Below are 19,187 nucleotides of genomic sequence, written 5' to 3'. Positions count from 1 at the left end.
CAAGCACTTGGGCCATACTCTTGCTTTCCCAGGCCATAAACAGGGAGCTGAATCAGAACTGTAGCAGCTGGGACTAGAACCAGTGCCCATATAGGATAGTGGCACCTGCAAGTGGAGGATTAACCTGCTGAGCCAGAATGTTGGCCCCTAAATTAAAAAAAAAAAAAAATCAGATTTTCCTTGTTCTACAATCTAACAATTACGTGAAGTGAGTTTTATTTTATTTATTTATTTTTCTGGGTGAGGGAGGGCAAGGGGAAAACGTGACTCAAAAATTTCTGTAAGTTTCCTGTTAGGAGGCCTATGAAGCGAGCTAACTGCATTCATGTTTGATACGCAGCCGTCATGTTTCATGACTTGAGACTACTGATTTTGGCCTGCTGCCTATGTCAACTGCTTCTGGATTTCATGAAGGATCTGCAGGCGGGCCTCTGTGTCCTTCACAAAGGCCTCATTAGGCCTGGCACGCCTCGTGAAGCCGCAGCGGGCTCCCTGGCCTCTGCCCTTAACCAAGGACTTCCGGGTCCCCAAGGAACACTTTCCCAGGTGTCTCCGGGAGCCTTCCTGGTCCAAAGCTGTACACGCAGATGCCTCCACAAGCGGGGCTCGCTGCGGCAGAAGCAGCTGCATGGGGGACCCCGCGCAGGGACCTGTACAGCAGGAACAGGCGAAGGCCCCAGGAGCCATCACCGCGTTTCACACGGGAGGCGGAAGGGCCAGTTCCCTGTCCTGCTGAACGAGAAGCAGTAAGAGCAGCAGCTGGACCGGCGTGCACCGCACAGTGCCTGCACACGTGCTCCCGTCCCCGCAGGCGTCGCCCTCACACGTGGCCACGCTCCCAGAGCCGCCTCTGCCCCCGCACGGCTGAAGCCAGCTGTGGTCCTGAGCCCTGCTGCTCCACTAAGTATCTTCAAAAACTTCCTGGCAAGTGCATATCAGTAAAAACCATTTAGATTTCAATTTTTTTTTCTTTTGCAGCAAAATAGACATTTTTAATTCCACATTCCCATGAACTTTCTGCAGTACCTGCATATGTGTTTTCCTATACTTACGTACCTATGATAAGGTTAAGTTATAAATTAGTCAGGCCTGGCATGGTGGCCTAGTGGCTAAAGTCCTCGCCTTGAATGTGCCGGGATCCCATAGGGTCATGGGTTCTAATCCCGGCAGCTCCACTTCCCATCCAGCTCCCTGCTTGTGGGAGGCAGTCGATGACGGCCCAAAGCCTTGGGACCCTGCACCCGTGTGGGAGACTCGGAAGAGGCTCCTGGCTCCCAGCTTCGGATCGGTCCAACACCGGCCACTGCGGTCACTTTGGGGAGTGAATCATCGGATGGAAGATCTTCTTCCTCTCTGTCTTTCCTCCTCTGTGTATATCTGACTTTGCAATCAAAATAAAATAAATCTTAAGAAAAGTTATAAATTAGTCACCGTTGAACAAAAAGAGCAATTACAATACACTATGGTACATATAATGTGGGTGGGCTCACTCCCAGGACACCTTGTTGGCGCTGTAATCCCAGCAACCACGTGTGTTCCTTCCCTCAACTCACGCCCTTTCATCTTGGGGCGGCACTGTGGTATAACGGTTAGTCTGCCACCCGGGACACCTGTGTCCCATAGGGGCGGGCCGGCTCAGGTCCTGGCGCCTCTGATTCCAGTCCAGCTTCCTGTCCACGTGTCCAAATAGGCAGCAGATGGTGGGCCAAGTGTCTGGGGCCTTGGATTCGGACCCATAGGGAGGACCTGGCTTGAGCTCCAGGCTCTTTACTTTGCCTGGGTCAGCCCTAGCAGCTGTGGCCAGCAGTGGAAGCGGCCAGCAGATGGAAGAAAGGTCTGTCACTGTGCCTTTCCAATCAATATTTTTAATTTTTATACCAACATTTATCTTTCGGTTCCGTTTCCTTCGGACTTTGTGAAGTGCACATAGACTACTGCCGGAAGAGAGCTGGTGCAGCCTTCTGCGTGGGCCAAGGATGATGCACTAATTGGTGCATGGAAATAAAGTGAATTGGCAACATGAATGAAGGGCAGGTGGCAGCCACCCCACCAGAGACACCCGGAGCCCTCCCTGGAGCCCCCGCATTCCCATTCTGGGTTCTTGAGAATACCACACCCTTGAACTCACCAGGGGATGGCTCAGACAGCAGGGTCCCTGCCGCTCCCCGGGAGGCCCAACTCGGCTCCCAGCTTCCTGGCTGTGGTCTGGCCCAGGCCCAGCTGCCGGGGGTATTTGAGCCAGTGAATGGAGCTGTTGCTTTAAAAGGAGCTCGAGTCTTATTCCCAGCCACATCTGATACTGGAAGTGTCATAGTTTCTTTAAGGAACCAGGCAGGTGCTCCACGGATGTCAGAGCTGCTAAGATGAACCTTCCACTCAGAGGAAAAAACAAATGTTGCCCTTTTAGTTCTAGGGAGCAAAGGTCATTTCTTCCATTGTGTATATAATGACCTTTAATTTTTTTTTAAAGATTTATTTATTTTTATTGCAAAATCAGATACACAGAAAGGAGGAGAGACAGAAGGAGATCTTCCATCTGATGATTCACTCCCCAAGTGACTGCAACGGCCGGTGCTGCGCCAATCTGAAACCAGGAGCCAGGAGCCTCTTCAGGGTCTCCCATGGGGGTGCAGGGTCCCAAGGCTTTGGGCCGTCCTCGACTGCTTTCCCAGGCCACAAGCAGGGAGCTGGATGGGAAACAGGGCTGCCGGGATTAGAACTGGTGCCCATATGGGATCCCGGTGTGTGCAAGGTGAGGATTTTGTGAAGGCTATCACACTGGGCCCAGAGATCAACTTTCTCAGACCAGGTGATCTAAGGTCAAATCAAATCTGTTAGATTAAGCCTCAACCAAAAAAATTAAAGTATGTTAACATTTAAAAAAATATATTTTTATTGGAAAGTCAAATTTACAGAGAGAAGGTAAGGAAAAGAGTTTCTGTCCTCCATTTACTGGCTAAGTGGCCGAAATAGCCAGAGCTGAGCTGATCTGAAGCTAGGAGCTTCTTCCAGGTCTCCCACGTGGGTGCAGGGTCGTCCAAGGCTTTGGGCTGTCCTCGACTGCTTTCCCAGGATACAAACAGGGAGCTGGAAAGGAGCACCCGTATGGAATCTGGGCACATACAAGGTGAGGCCTTTAGCCACTGGGCTACTGCACTAGGCCCTATGTTAACATTTTAGTTAACATACAAGGACTTCAAAAAGCTCACGGGAAAATGGAATTAACAAGCTTGTTTTGTTACAAAAATGTTTTGAATATATCCATACATAGATTTTCCATATTTTTCACAATTTTTTCCCTTCCCGATATTGATTTAGAGACGGGGAGAGAGCGCGCCCATCCACTGGTTGACCCCAAACTGCCCTAAAGGCGAGGACTGGGCCAAGCTGTAGCCACAGCAGGGACCTGGATGGGAAGCGGAACAGCTGGGATGGAACCTGGCACGGGCATTAAAGAGCTTAAGGTGCGACACTGCGCCAGCCTCTTCCACTCATTTTTTAAAGATTTTTTTTTAAGCACCCAACTAAAGCTTATTTTAAAATGCCACTTTCCATAAACTTTTCAAAGTATCTTTGTGCTGTTTGCCTGAAAAACCCCCGCGAAACGCACCTGACTGGAATCCAGAGAAGCTGGCAAGGCTAAAAAACGGCTCGCTCAGCTGCTCGAATGACTTTAAGGAACGTCCAGCTTTTGCAGTTGGTGGTGCCACGCACAGCTGCGCCTCGGGAACAGGCTGCGGGCTTGGAACCCGGGAGTCACGCACAGGTACTGCTCAGGCCACTCTCGCCTGGCCCACTTTCCCCACGCGGCCGTCCTGAGCCCACCCTCCTTAACACCAAGCCACTGCTGGCCCAGACTTGTGGGAACTGGCAACAAGGCCTCCTCCCGCGCCTTCCCTGACCTCGAGACCATTCCCTGTCCACAAAATGGCCCCAGGAGCTTTCAAAGATGAAAAGAAACCCTGAAAAGTTCCCACCGGGTCCCACTTAGGTCCGTTAGAAGGCCAGGTTTGGGATGTGTGGCATCTTGGCCATGCTGGGGTCTGGTGAGCCTCGTGGCTTCGCCCTGCTCCGCTGTGGAGGACCTTGGGCTGAACAAGGTCAAGGCCAAGCCTGCCCATCTTCGAGCCAGCATGGGGCACCCGCTCAGCCCCAGCACTGGCTAACGAGGGTGCATCCGAGGAGTCCGACCGATAGCGCCCCTAAAGTACCTTCCAGGAGCAAGTGACTGTTCACAGAACGTTTATACATCAGGTTAAAAAAAATAACTATTTTAATGCAGTTTTTTTCTAAATCTCTAATATAAAAAATGTTCCACCCCTATTCAAAACTGTTGCATAAAAAAGTATTTAGTCTCAACTTTTTAAAACGAGACGAAGCGAATCTAAGTCTACTTCCCAGCGTTTCCCACGTCTACACAGCCTCCCAGCCGGGCCCCATGCCGCCCTGGCGCACCGCAGCCCCCAGCCAGCCCCCAGCCACCTCGGGGGTGCCTCTGCTCACGGAGCCGGCTGGTCGTTAGGGCCCAGCAGGAGCTTGGCGCCCTGCTTGTCCATGCTGGAGTTGAGGCTGTCGGCGTCCTTCTCCTGCTCGGGGACGCAGGTGCAGCCCACGGGGATGGTGGTGTAGTGCTCGGTGTAGACGGCGCGCCCGCCGGCGCAGGCTGCCGTGCGGCGCAGCACGACCGTGGGCACATACACAGGCGTGCTGCGGAAGCGGAAGTCCTCCTCGCCGAAGGGCCCCGTCAGGCAGCCCCGGCACAGGCAGTAGGCTTGAGGCAGGTACTTAGGGTACCTGGCCGGGTCGTAGGAGATCCTGCAGGGAGAGAGCGAGGGCGGGAGGGGGCCAGGTCAGAGCAGGTGCGGAGGGAGAGGGTGAGCCAGCGCGAGGGGCGAGCTCCTGGGCAGGTGCAACGTGTGCCATCGCACGCTGGCCGCAGGGTACGACAACACCTTAAAGGGACCTGGGTCTGTTCCTAAAATGACTCAAAATACAGACAAATGAAACTGGCAGCACCTGCGTGTCGGCCACCCCATGACCTCTCTCTGGTCCAGCAGGCCCTGCAGCCCCAGGCTGGGTGGGCCAGGCTGGCCCTGGACACCTGACAGACATTAGCTGCCTGGCCACAAGCGCAGAGGCAGCTGTGTGGACAGCAGTGTGCAGGGACTCCTCCAGCGGTTCCGCCTCCTCTGGGAAGGCGGCCTGGGCTGCAACAGGTGAGCACAGGCCTGGTGGGCCTGGGATTCCAGGAACGTGAAGAACGGCTTCAACCCCTGCAGTGCCATCCTGCACCGTGCACAGGGTCTGGGCAGATGCCAACCACCTCTGGTCAGCCCGTGGTCATCCTGCCAGGGCAGCCCACACTCGGCTGGGCTGGCGGCTGTCAACACCCACACACTTCAGGGGTGGGGGGATTAACTGGGGCCCAAGGGCGCGCCCAAACACCCATTGGCAGAAGGAAGCAGTGACATTCTCATCTCGGAGACCTTCCCACCCCGTGGTCCTCCCGCCGGCCTGCTGCTTGCTCTCTGGAGCCCCCAAGATCTCAGACTCACAGCCTTGACTCGTCAGTTGGTCCAGCCACGGGACACCTTTACAGACCTACAGGGTGTCGGCCGGAGAAGGCTCCATGGGGGTGTGGGCTCAGCCCCCTAACGGGGAAGCTGCGGGTCCACCTGTCACCAGGCGTGGCCACTACGGCCCGCCCACAGGTGTGCCTCTCAGACATCAGAAAGCGAGGCTGGGCCTGCAGACAGAAGTTGCTGGAAGGAGGGCAGGGAAGGCAGAAGTCGGAGTCAGGGGCTCCTAGTGTAGAGTAGAAAGCTCAGTCTCCTCTCCAGGGGCCTTGAAAGAAGTATGGTCCTCAGGACCAGGCGGGTTGCGAGGCCCTGGTGGGCGATGAAGGGACCTGATTTGCTTCTCCCCTTTGGGTCCGAGGGATGTGGACGGGGGTGGACTGTCGCAGCACAGCACATCCACGACTCTGAACACGAACATCCCCCAGTGCCCACAGGGGGCCAGGTGCATGTCGAAACAGCTAGCGTGGCTCCTGCAGAAGAGGCCCAGGCAGAGCCAGGATAAACAGGCACGGGCTCCCTGGCATACCCCTCTTGCTGTAGTATTCTCGTCAGGAAAAACCCCATTGCCTCGCCTGCGTGCTCCCTTGGTGCCTCTCCAGCGTGCCCCTCACGGCCACCCCCTTGTGCCACCTCTGCTGCAGGCAGCCCCGTGGGACACGTTCCTTGCAAATCCACAGCGGCACTCTGCTCCCTGCAGGGGCTGGCACGAGGGTCTCCGGTTTCTTCAGTCAGTTCAGCTTCTTCTCTCCCCACCTGAGGCACCTCCGCCACCACCTCCGTGTCATGGCTGTCCCCAGGCTGGTCTCTCCCAGCCTTCCCACAGAGCCAGGGCCATGTCAACGTCCTGTCGTCAGCATTAGACCCTGCCTGACCGCCGGAATGGAGGCAGTGCAGGCACACAATCTCTCTGGTCACCGTCAGGTGCAGCGCAGAGGTGCGCCTGTCGGGGAGGTGCACCACGCGCTGCTCTTGAGCCCGGCTGCGTCACGAGACTGTACATTTGGGAATGCCTGGCAAAGGGTACACAGGACTTCCCTGTCCTGATTACATGACGGCTTTGTTTGAAATGACTTCAAAAAAGGAGTTAAAAGATAAAACAACAACAGAGAAAAAGCTGCTAGAGCTCCCCAACCGCTGAGGTAACAGGGAAGTGGGGTGCCGCATGAGCAAGTGAAGCTGGGGGCGCTGCAGCACCAAGGTCAAGTTCAACTGAGCCCTTGTGGGGGAGTGCTGGGAGGCAGCAAGCGCCATCTGGGGCTGGTGCATGGCAGGTGGGGGCTGCGTGGGAACCTGGCCCTGCCCTGCCAGGGCGCACAGGCTGTGGGTATGCCAGGCCAGTGCCACGCCACCCCGGGGGTACCAGGAGAGCGGTCCCCAACCAAAGAGGCTGAGTGAGCTCCAGAGAGTGACGGTCCTGGGGGGCACGGGGGCACCATCAGGCCTCTGTGGCTGGAGTGCTGTGAGGGACCCGTGTGGGCAGGGGTGTTTAAGCATGCACATGCGTATGTGAGGGTGTGGGAGCATGGCTGAGCAGTGTATGACTGCATGAGCACAGCATGAGGATGTGTGTGTGTGTGTGTGTGTGTGCCTCTGCGAGTGTGTACAGCATGGGTAGGTGTGTGAGTGCTGTGTGCTTGTGTGTGCATGTGCCAGTCCAGCTGTGTGGTGCCCAAGGCCATTCCTGTCTCCATCTGTTCTCCTGCTGGCCTGGGTGTGCAGGTGACACGGAGGACAAGCAGCCACATGGCACTCGCACTCAGCCTGGTGCTTGGGCGTAGTGATGGGCAGAGGTCTGTCCCAGCCCTCCATGGGTCCCTGGCATGTTCAGGGGACGTCACTGCTGCCCTGGAGTGATGAGAGCAGGAGTGGGGGACTGGTGTTGGGGGAGTGGGCGGGGTCTGTCACATGGCAGAGGCTCCTCCAAGGTAAGGAGCATCCCCTGCAGGCCATCCCCAGACGGGAGCTGTGAGTGCTGGCAGAGGGACCTGAGTCAGAGACGTGGCTTTGGAAATGACCCCGAGGAGCCCCGTGGCATCAGCAGCTAATCCTAACCCTTCCTTGGACAGCAGGGCACCACGGAACACCAGCTGGACCCCCCACCTCTCACCAAACACGGAGGCAGCAGGGAGGGGGAGCATCCGTAGGACCTGGGCCCTCACAGCTCCCACAGAGCCTATAGCTCTGCCTGAGACACACCAGGGTACCCTCCCCCCCGCCCATGCCTCAACCATGAGGCTTGGCCCAGTGAGAGACAGCTGGCCCGGCTTAATCCGAGTCCTCCAGGGATGAGTTAGAGGTGAAACTGAGCCGGGGAGCGGAGGCTGGTGACAGCAGAGGCAGAAAAAGGTGCTGCCCCCCAGGGCCCGGATGATGGAGTCGGAAACAATGCGGAGCGGTTCCGGACACCCAGAGCTCAGAAAACAATGAGTACATTCCCGGGCGGGCAGCCACCCCACGCGCTCCGCACCTGATGCCAGGCATGGCGGAAGACGTTCGAGGCGCCGATCTGCCAGCTGGCTCGGGCCCCGCTTTGCCAAAGCTGAGGCAGTTTCCATTTCAGAGCAGCCTCTCTGCCGAGTGTGACCGTGTCCTCAACCATCACCAGCTGCGTTGCTGGCCGTCACCCCCAGGACCACAGCACACAGGTGGAGACCAGGTAGTCCCAAAGACGGCTCGTGCAGCCGGCACGCCTGCGCAAGAGAGCCCTGGGCCCGAGCATTTGGTCCATGGCGGTGGGCCACCGGGCAGTGGCTTTGGACAAACGGGTCTTTGTAGTGGGAAGGTATTGGGTCGGACCCTCTGGCTGCTTCCTCCAGCAACCTGGAGGTGGGACTGAGAAAGGGGCCCTACAATAAACCAATTTTTTCTGCTTAGTCTAGACCCTTGCAGCACATGGAGTCTCCAAGGCCTTAGGAAATTCTCCTTCCAATTCATCTGTGAAGTCAGAGCAATTCTATCCAAAATTCCAGTAACGTGTCTCTGGGAACTTAGCGAGGTGATGCTAAGATTCATCGAGAGAAGAGCCAGAGCACAGCACGAGGCGTGGAGTCACTGCACTGTTTGGGGGAACCGTCCCGTCGGCAGGGTCCCCCCGGAAGGCAGCTGGGTCACACGGCCTCCTTCTACCTGTCAACAGGGCTGCCCTGTAGGTCTCAGGTCCCCTGCACCAGGACCGTGTTGGCGCTCTCCCAGCGTGCAGGCTTGGGCAGCAGTAACCTGTCCCCGGTGGCAGAGCTGGCACCTTGGGCGAGTAAGCCGTGTGTGGGGTGCCTGGCTTCTGGTGCCCGCAGCTGATAGCCGCGTCTTCCCAAGGATACACCCCACTCGGCTCCCCAGCCTAATTCAGGCAGTCACCAGTCACCGAGGAGCAATTAGCATCGCCAACTGGGTGGCTCTGGGAACGCTTTGTTCTTCACTGGAGACACCAGAAAATGGGGATGCTGTTCCCGCCCCCAGGTTCCAAATTCCTTGCACTGGAGTGGGGCCAGGATGTTGGCTTTAAATGAAAAGCCTCCCAGACGTTGCTCACAGACAGCCCTGGTGGAGGCCACTTGGTTCACGTATTTAAGGGGCTTTGCTGCTTTTCCCTCTGCCACCGAGCCTGGCAGCTGGGGGGGGGGGGCTGGCATACAAGGCAGGGCCGACACCTGGGGCCTGGGCTGCAGCTGCAGACCCCTGCAGGATGAGCCGGGGGGGCAAGTGAGGCCACAGGAGGCCAGAGCAGCGTGTCCCTGGGAGGGGTGGGGGAGCTGTGGTGGTAGGGCCTGCCCTTCCCCAAGGACCTGAAAGGATCCAGGCCGTCTGTTGTCCAGGAGCTCTGCAGGTTCCTACAAGCCGACAGCCCTGTGGTTCCTACAAGCCGACAGCCCTGTGCACTGCTCAGCAAAGGCACGGGGACCAGTCAGCCTGAGGCTGCGGCCGGGCCTGGCCCAGGCACAGGGTCCCGTGGCTCCACCAGGCCAAGGCGAGAGAAGGGCTTGTCCTGCCTTCATCCACTCTGCTGTGAGCCTGAATTTGGCCCGCAGCCCAGGTCCCAAGTCCGCGGGACAGGCCCTGGAGCATGTCAGACTTCTGTCAAAGGAGCCGGCTCTGGGACACAGGGACACGGCTCAGCCTGCCCCACTCCCCTCTCCTGAGGGGCCGAGTGTTTGAGGCTAGGGAGCAGCCAGCAAGCTGTCCCAGGAAGTCCTGGCGGGACAGAGCAGAGAACCCAGAAGATTCGCTGGTGTGGGGATGGGTGGAGAGGGGAAGGGTGGAGGAGGGAAGGGACATTTGCAGCGGAGGGCGGGAACCAGCGCCCACATTGCTCGCAGGGTTTTATTCTTTTGTCATGGCAAATGCCACAGCTGGTCAGCCTGTCTTCAAAGGAAAAATCAGAGTCATGCCCAGTGGACAACTTAGCCCTGTCCTGGGGTCAGAGCCATCTCCGCGGGGAGCCCGGGGAGGAGGGCGGCTCCCAGTGGGCTGCCCGCAGGGGGCTGAGGGACCCCCGTGGCTGGTGCTCCTTGGGATCACAGCCCTGGGACCCCTCCGCACCTGACACCCCCAGCCGCGTCCCCTCCGACCCTGGGCAGGTCGCGGACAGAAACAGCATGAGGAATGTCACCACCTGGCGCGCGTGGACATTCCACGGCTCCTCCAAATCCTGCGGCTGGCTGAGGGCGCCCCACGAGGCATTCAGGTGCGGGGGGGCGGACAGGGACCATCAAAGCCGCGGCGAGGGCGGACTTTAATCCCAGGACAATGCTGGCAGCAAAGCTTTTATTTTTACCCACAGGGGACAGCGGATAGGTACAGCAGAGCCCGCTGCATTTGGAGCAGCTCAGAGGAGGGGTGGGACATCGCCCTCCCACTGCGGGGAGGCTTCCAGAAGTTCACAGAACACAAAATGAGCAGATGCCCTTATGTGGGTGCAAAAAAACAGTGCTAAAGTTCACACACACACGCACACAGAGACGCCAGAACAGTCATGGAAAAGTGTGTGCGAAGAAAAAACTGTAGGCACGGATTTAAAAAAAAAATTTTTTTTTTTTTTGCCACCAAAATAAACTCGTTGTTGAACTCCACATTCCACAAACTCTTGCACTTGGCTGATCCACAGTGGCTGACTTATCAAAGCATGTTTGTTGGTGGCGGGGAGTGGGGTGGGCGAGGGCAGACCAATATTTCGTACAGTCGCTGCTTTGGACGGGCTCACTGCTCCCTCCCCGCCGGGCTGGGCCAGCGCACATCCGGAATTTTCTCAGCTCGCCCTTTTTCTCCCCTAGCATAGGATACGTTAATGTTGATCTTAAGTGTAACCGCAGTACCGAGGAGCCCTGGAAGCGGTTCACGTGTTTTGAAGGCTTTGGAATGACCCACAGGTGTGCAGCAGAGAGCCAGAGAAAAGCGAACTCTTTAAGCAAAACCATAAAGCGGGGGCAGCGGGAGAGGTGGCCTGATTGCCACGGCCACTTCGGCCGGTCCGTGGTGGACGGGACGCCCGGTACGGCGCTGCCCTCTGTCGGCCACGGTCGCCGCGGCAAACGCCCCCCAGAGACGGTCAGGGCCAGGGCTCAGGCGAAGGGGCGCCCCATCTCAGTGCCCTGACACAGATTATCAAGTGCACAATGGAGGGCCGACGCACGAGGAAGAAGTTGAGTGGGCGCACCACGTGAGCCCCGTTGCAGACAGAGCACGGGAGGGGTGCAGAGCTTTGCCCTGGGGTCAGAGCTAAATTGTCCTGGGCATTGTCCTGTTGCCAACAGAGCAGCCGAGCTGTTCACCGCATTAACTTCCTTACTGCTCATTGCAAGTCACCCGCTGGGGAACTTGCGCATCCATGGATCTGGGGACTTGACGGTTGGAACCAATTCCCAGGGGATACTGACACAGGATGCTCTGTTTTTTCCATACGTATATTTAATATTTCTTATTTGAAACAATTACAGAGTGAGCCACCTCCTGGCTCACTCCCTACAAATGGCCCCAATAGCCAGGGTGGGACCAGGCCAAAGCCAGGAGCAGGGACATGGGTCCTGGCCTCTGGCGTGGGTAGAGCTCCAAGCGCCCAGGCCATCGTCTGCTCTGCTTTCCCAGGGACGTTAGCAGAGGACCTGCTAAGAGGCGGAGCAGCCACATCCTGACAGGCAAAAGCTCAACCTGCCAGGCCACCACACAGGCCCCTCTCCTGCATGAAGCCAGGCATCGGCAGGGCTTCGGTGGCTGCTGCCGCCAGGTGCGCCGTGCGGGCACCTGGTGGCCACTGTGCTCCGGACAACCGGGGCCTCCTCAGCAGCTGCTGAGTGAATGCTACCGCGGCTTCCACACTGCTGTGGTGGAGCGATGGGGTCACCGCGCGAGGCTGGCTCTGAGCTCTGCAGGAAACAGGACGTTTGCTTACACCAACCTCGTAGCAGTGGAGAGGCACGCAAAGGTGTCTTTTTTAAAAATGCCAGCTTTCCTGGGAGAATGCCTCTGGGACACAGCCCTGATCAGCACACGTGGACTCAGACGCCCTCGGGGGCCTGTCCCGCTGCCCGCTTCCTTCACGGTCTCTGGTCCTTCTCTAACTCCACACTAGCCTGCTGACAGACCCCTGGGGGACTTCCAACTTGTTGCTATTACAGGTTTCAGTCAAGGCACCAGCGCCATATAATACTTAGGTACCACAGTAGTCTAAGCCTCAGCCTGCGGTGCTGGCATCCCGTATAGGCACCAGTTTGTATCCCAGCTGCTCCACTTGCGATCCAGCTCCCTTCTAGTGCCCCTGGGAAAGCAGCAAAAGATGGCCCAAGTACCCAGATTGGCATGAAGCTTCTGGCTGCTGGGACCATTTAGGGAGAGAACCAGCAGACGGAAGAGTTTTCTCTCTCTCTCTCCAACTCTCCTTCTCTCTCTGTAGATCTGCCTTTCAATAAGTAAATACATACATACATAAATCTTTAAAAACAAAGGCAAAAAAAAAAATTAAATTTGTGGGTCCAGTGCAGTAGCCTAGTGGCTAAATCCTCACCTTGCAACTGTTGGGATCCCATGTCGGCACTGATTTATGCCCCAGCTGCTCCATTTCCCATCCAGCTCCCTGCTTGTGGTCTAGGAAAGCAGTCGAGTATGGCACAAGCCTTGGGACCCTGTACCCACATGGGAGACCCAGAGGAAGCTCCTGGCTCCTGGCTTTGGGTTGGCCCAGCTCTGGCCATTGAGGTGTTTTGTCTTTGGGAGTTTTGTCATGAATGAGCGATGAAACAGTGGATGGAAGATCTGTCTTTCCTTCTTTCTGGAAATCTGCCTTTCCAATTAAAACAAATAAATAATGTTGTTTAAAACCCACGTTTGTCTCCGCACACAGCAGCCGCGTGCTCTTGAAATGCCCGGTTGAATTTAATCTCACCTTCCTCCCACAGTCCCCCCTCTGAGTGTTCTAACTGGGGTTCCTCCACGGGAAAACACTCCATTCCCTTCCGCTCAGGTGTCCCCTGCTGGCACCCCTCTTCCGGCATGCCGGGGTGGCACCCCCTGACCCAGCCCTCCTCCACTCCCTGCCCCATTTCCTGCCCGGGGCCTGCTGTCCTTGGAGCTATTCATGGTGAATTTAGGTGTGGTCTCTTTAAGTTTCCTGGAGGAAGTCACTTTAAAAAGTAACAAATAACGCCTAAAACTAAGTTAACTCTGTATTATTCATCCCCGGGAGAAAGGTTGCTTTTTCATTACTACCAAAACTCGAAAAATATAAACAGGAACTATTTAAAGGACCAGTAGGTGTCTGGGCGTTTTGTCATGAATGAGCCATGTGTGTCTCAGCCTTAGCAAACCCCAGCAGAACCTCCTTTGACATCTCAATTCAACACTGACTGAGCAATCACAGAGCTTTCATTTTTGGCGTTTTTGTTTTTCAAAGCTCAAGAGCAACAAACACTCTGCCACAAAGTACAGGACGAGTATTTTTACACTCGGCGAGGCCAATGGAGTTTTTCTAACAGGGTCCTGGGCCAGGGCATGACTCCCGAGCCCCCGCCATCTCCACCAACCCCCACGGGGCGGGCTCCTCCGTGCTACCCAGCAGCCCCCCTAAGCCGGGCAGCCCACCCAACGGCCGGTGAGCCGATCCCAGCCTGCAGGCAGGTGGAGCTAAGCCCATTCTGATTTCAGCAGAGCGGGCGGCCGGGTAGCTGTGGCTAGCTGCACGGTCAAGAGCTACGTGATGTTTGTGGGTGGCGTCCGGCTGGCCCACAGGTAGGTGGCCTTCCTTCACGGCTCAGCGTGTTTCCTTTGCAATGGTGAAGGTGTCAGCTTCTCACAGGAGAGCAATCGCCCCAAGGGGACCCACCTTAGAGGCCGGCAGGGGCAGTTAGTGAGCTCGGTTGTTCAGAGGCACCGGCACGTCTCCGTCAGTAGCTACTGGGTCAGGGATGTGGCTCAGCTACAGCCGAAGCCCCCCACCAGTTCTGGGGTCACGGAGCTCTGAAACCCCTACCCAGATGCCCACAGTGCTTCCGCAGCCCCACAGTCCTGGAGGGCAAACAGGCCCTTCTCACTGGGGCCCTCAGGGTGTCCGCAGTGACCTTCCAGCACGGGGATCTACACACCTGGATCTGTAAAGGAATGGCCCCAGAACTATGGACAACAAGGGTTCCCAAGCTCCACCCAGAAATGCAAATCACCTGCCTGGGAGAACTGGTTGTTGGCACACGGGAAGAAAATCTCACCGTAACTGAGAAGATACTGCCGTTACATATATACCCTCTGGACCATCTCTCCCCGACCACCCTGCCTGTCTTACCTCGCCCTTGCAGGAAGGACACTCCCGGAAAAGGCACTTTGTCTTGCACTTAGGTCCAAGTGTGAGGGGGTACAAACGTTTACAGGGCTGGTCCTGCTCACGTCAGTAGGAAAGCAGTGGGGGATGGCCCGGATGGACTGCCAGGCTCCTGGGTCTGGGGAGTGAACCAGCGGATGCGACACTTGTCCCTCATTCTACTGATGTCCTGACTTTCCAATGCACTGGTCCCTAAAGCAGCAGCATTCCGTGTGCACACACGAGACGGGGCAGCATGCCACCCCACACCTTCTCCCTGCTGTGTGGGCGATGGGTCCTCCTGGTCCCTTTAGAGCTGCCCCCTTCTTCTGTAGCTGGATCATGCGGTTGCTTGCTCCCTAGGGACGGCTGTCTGACTGGTTCCCATCCCTTATTGTTACAGCAATGGACAGACTTGCACATCTGTCACTCAGCACGTGGGCAGAAGTAGCTGCAGGACAAACACGACAGTGGAACAGCCACTTTAAAGGTGTGCAAACTGAAGATATTGATATTTGGGGCTGACATGAGGGCTCAACTGGCTAATTCTCTGCATCCCATATTGGTGCCAGTTCATGTCCCGGCTGCTCCACTTCCCATCCACGTCCCTGCTTATGGCCTGGGAAAGCAGCGGAGGATGGCCCAAAGCCTAGGGTCCTCACATCCACATGGGAGACAGGGAAGAGGCTTCTGGCTCCTGGTCTCAGAGTTCAGCTCTGGCCATTTGGGGAATGCACCAGCGAATGGAAGATTTTTTGTCTCTCTTTTTCTCTGTAAATCTGCCTGTCCAATAAAAATAAATAAACCTTAAAAAAAGTTGATACTTAAAAATGCCCAACTGCCCCCTTTCAAGTTGTGCTAGTTCATACTTGTCGACTGCACGAGCAGGCCTTTTCCTTGAGGTTCTTCCCAAAGTAGGCTGGTGGGCACCAAAAAAGGAAAACAAAACAAAACAAACAAAAAAACCAAAAGTTTCTCAGCAGAGTATCGCAGTCAGTTCACTTAGGCCTGACACAACCCCCAGTAAGGGTTCAGCGCCCGTCCTCTGCTTCCACACCAGAGGGGTCCCTGGGGTGTGCTCAACTTCCTGACACCTCACTTCCTGCCTGTGCTGGGGGAGCCCCTGAGCAAACAAGCCCCTTTGCGACACAGGTTGCAAATATCCTTTCTCAGTAAGTCCCGTACTGTCCTGGTCAAGAACCGTAAGAGGAATGTATTTCTTGCAGTCCTGGAGCGTGGGAGGCGAGCCGCAGGCGCGGTGGCCGCTGTGAGAGCCATGCGTACCTCTGCCACAGGCCCGCCTGCCGCAGCCTCACGCTGCCCTTGGCCTTGGCTCAGCTCCTCTGCCAATTACGTAAACGCATTCCTCAACCTTGGCTTTTGTGTCTCTTCAGGTGTGTGATTGCCACACAGGCCTCCTCCACTCCCAGATGATAAATATAATGGCTTGTGTTTTGCCTCATTCTTGCGGTTTTATTTTTTTACTTTTTTAAACATTTGAATCATCTGGAAGCCATTTCAGAGGAGTGAGGTCTAATCGGATCTTCCAGCTGGCAACCCAGCTGTCCCAGCAGGCCCTCCTGAAGGAGCCATCCCTCCCACAAACACACAGAGCGCCACCTTGAATACCAAATGTCTATTTTTAAATCCATTTCATCCACCTAAAGTGACCCTTCCTGGGACATCAGTATTCATGGCTTACAGCCTGTTTCCCACCTATCTTTGGAGAGTCCATTGTCCTTTGGATGGGGAACTGGTTCTAGAACACTCTGAGGATCCCAAATTCCACAGACGCTGCAGGTGCCTTCCATAAACACACGTGGTGTTCACACAGACCCCACAAGCATCCTCCTGTCCACTCAGATCACCTTTAGATGGCTGCAGAATATCCAATTCAGCATACATACTTTGTATATCATGGCTAGACTGTACGGGTTGAGGGCATAATGCGAAGAAAGCAGACACTTTGGAAAAAAAAAAAAAACAGATGTGGGACTCAGGGATACAGAAATGCCCGGCCACCAGGATGCGGGATCCGGGGCTGCACAGCGGCCCAGCTCTGGGCACATGGGACCTGAGGATACGGAGGAGCCTGGCTGCTGGGATGTGGGACCCAGGAATACAGAGGAGCCTGGCTGCTGGCACCTCGGACCCTGAACTCACTTCCCCCAGCAGACCCCAAGCCTGTTCCTACACAGCTCTCCACGCTCGCTCTTTTTCTAATCTTCCCAGGTGGGAAGAGGTGGTGGGAGGAACAGCACAGAAAGGTGGTCTCTTGGCAGCAGAAGCAGCGTCAGCATTAGCAGCCCGGGACATCCCCCAAAGACAGGCTGTCCTCCAGCCAGTGTGAGGGCTCCCCTCCCTGCCCAGCATTGCCACTGCTGAATACCACGAACAGGGATGCGGATGGCCTCAGCTCACCTGCCCAGAGTTGCAGCTCCTGTGCCTGGGACCACCCAGCACTGAAGCCCTGCACACGGACCACACCGGGCCCACCAACCTGGTGTGCATCCAACTCCAGCAGGGACTGGGAAGATATACGTGGCCTGGTGGCTCCCCTCGCTCCCTTCCTCATCCACCAGCCCTGCCACGTGTCCTTCCTGGATGGATCCCGCTCTCCCATCCTTCGCCCTCCCCGAGCCGCCTTCTGTGGCTGTGATGTTGTCTGGCCCTCATTTGCACCCCCAGCCTTCAGCGAGGGGACGGATGGGGAACTGGGAGGGGACACACCTTCCTGAAATAAAGTGGGACGGATGGGGAACTGGGAGGGGACACACCTTCCTGAAATAAAGTGGGACGGATGGGGAACTGGGAGGGGACACACCTTCCTGAAATAAAGTGGCTTCCTGGATCAAACTGTATCGGACCGGTACCTGTGGGATGAGGGCTCTGCGCACACGGCCCGCTCTGGCCCAGCAGCCCCCGCTCAGCTGTAGTGGCCACACAGCCATCCGTGGGAGAGGGCGGTGCCTGAGGGTGGGCGCCTGGCTCATCTTCTCCTGGCAGTCAGCAGCCGGCTCTCACCCACCCAGAGCCCGTGGCCCCTTCAGGGCTCCCGGGGGGCAGTCACGGCACCCGTGGGCTCCCCCGCTCACACCTCGCCGTACACCCCCAACCCTCCCAGCCGTCTTTCCCGAGATGACCTCAGCCCTTTCTCCAGAGGGCACTGCCAACGCCATCTGGCTCCCCACGCCCCGGGACTCGGTGTGTCACGCCACGTTCCGCCCCAGTCCCCTCGTGACCACACGGGGTTGCCTGCAGACCTCTCCACCAGGTCCCGAGGCCCCCACAGCCACATTGCATCAACATCTCTGTCAAGGATCACGTGGCTCGTCCCCGCCACGCCCATGTCACCGCGTACCTGCTTCCACAGGTGCTCGAGCGCCACCCGCTCCACCAGCAACAACGCGAGGGCCGCTCGGGGGTGGCCGACCCCCCTCGGCCGGGGTGACCGGCGGCAGGTGGGCACAAACTGCCCCCCGGGGCGGCCACCCGCCTCCCGGCCCCACCCGGGCCCGCCCCGTCGCCCGCCGCCTCGCCCTGGCTCCGCCCGCGCCATCGCCGCCCGCGCGCCGCGCCGCCCCACCTGTGCCCGCCGCCGCGCCCCGTGCCCGCGGCTCTCACCTGTAGGCCCAGGGCGCCACGCTGCGCAGGTTGGTGGGCGGCCGGAAGCGGCGGTCGGCGGGCCTGCCCCCTGCCGGGCAGCTCGCGTTGCGCGCCTGCTCGCGCGGCCCCAGCTGCAGCGTGTGGTGGAAGGCGCTGAGCACCCCGGCCGCCAGGCGCCCGTACAGCTGCTCCAGGAGCTCCTCGGGCCGGTCGGCGCAGCCCCGCGGCCGCGCGGGCCGCCTGCCGCTCCTGGGCGCGCCCGCCGTCCGGCTGGGCGGCAGCGGCAGCAGGAAGGCGGCCACGAGCATCCAGACCTGCGGGACAGGCCGCGCTCAGCGCCCCGCGCGCCGTGCGCCCCACGCGCCCCTCGCGCCCCTCGCGCCCCTCGCCCGCGCGCCCCACGCCCGGCGGGGCCGTCTCGTCCCGTCGCAGCGCGCGCACCGTGAGGCCCGCCCGGAGGATGGGTGCCGCGCGGACCGGCCCCCGAGCGCCCTCCCCGCCCGCCCGCCGCCCCCGGGGACCCCGGGCCACGGCGGGGCGCAGGCCCACGCGCCCCCGACCCCCGCCGCCGCCGCCGCCCCGAGCAGGGGCCGGCGCGGGGGGCGGGTGCGGGGCGCGCGTGCACGTGTGCGTGTGTCTGCCGGGCTGCTGCGCGGCGGGCTGCGAGTGCCTGTGACGCCGCCGGCCCGCCGCTCGTCCCCAGCCCGGACGCGCCAGACCTGCTCCGCCTTGGCCATCCGGCGAGGGAACCCTCCGCGCCCGCCCGCACACTCGCGTCCCCAAGCCCGGTCGTGCGCCCGTCCTCCCTCCCCACGCCGGCCGCCACCTCGGCTCGCCGGCCCGGGGAGGGCGCGGGGCCGGGATGGCGGCCCGGGCAGCCGACGTCTCGTGGGAATCTCCTGCCTCGTCTCCTCCGCGGGGTGTGGAACGTTGTATGCCTTAGGAAGCGGCCTCACCAGTGTCCCCAGCATCTCGGCTCCGGACGACGCGCTCCTCGGGGCCGAGAGATGGCCGGTCCTGGGGCCGCCGGCGTCGCGAGCTTGGACTGGGCGCCGGCGAGCAGGAGGAGCGGCCCGCCTGGCTCTGCCCCGCGTGCTGCTGTGGTCCCGACTGGCGCAAGGAGGAGGTGGGAACGGGGCCTGGAAGACTCCAGAGCGGAGGAGGCCGGCCAGCCGAGAGGAGTTGGGGGAGGCCGATTTCTCAAAGTCGTGAAAGCGACCCAACTT

At 58.5% G+C, this 19,187-nt stretch overlaps 1 protein-coding gene across 1 annotated transcript; it reads right to left on the bottom strand.

The window, feature by feature from the left end:
• Positions 1-4,314: 4,314 nt before the first annotated feature.
• On the bottom strand, positions 4,315-18,932 carry IL17D (interleukin 17D). The gene is made up of 3 exons (XM_040988337.1): positions 18,918-18,932; positions 17,980-18,275; positions 4,315-4,815 (listed from the first exon to the last, which is right to left on the bottom strand). The coding sequence occupies exons 1-3, from the start codon at positions 18,930-18,932 to the stop codon at positions 4,500-4,502; spliced, it is 627 nt and encodes a 208-aa protein (XP_040844271.1). The 3' UTR covers positions 4,315-4,499.
• Positions 18,933-19,187: the final 255 nt, after the last annotated feature.

The sequence above is a fragment of the Ochotona curzoniae genome, unplaced genomic scaffold, assembly GCF_017591425.1.
Source record: "Ochotona curzoniae isolate NIBS_2020 unplaced genomic scaffold, NIBS_Ocur_1.0 contig_4838, whole genome shotgun sequence".
NCBI classification, from domain to species: domain Eukaryota; kingdom Metazoa; phylum Chordata; class Mammalia; order Lagomorpha; family Ochotonidae; genus Ochotona; species Ochotona curzoniae.
The sequence above is the reverse complement of the archived record's forward strand: the minus strand, read 5'-3'. Positions and strand labels throughout refer to the sequence as shown.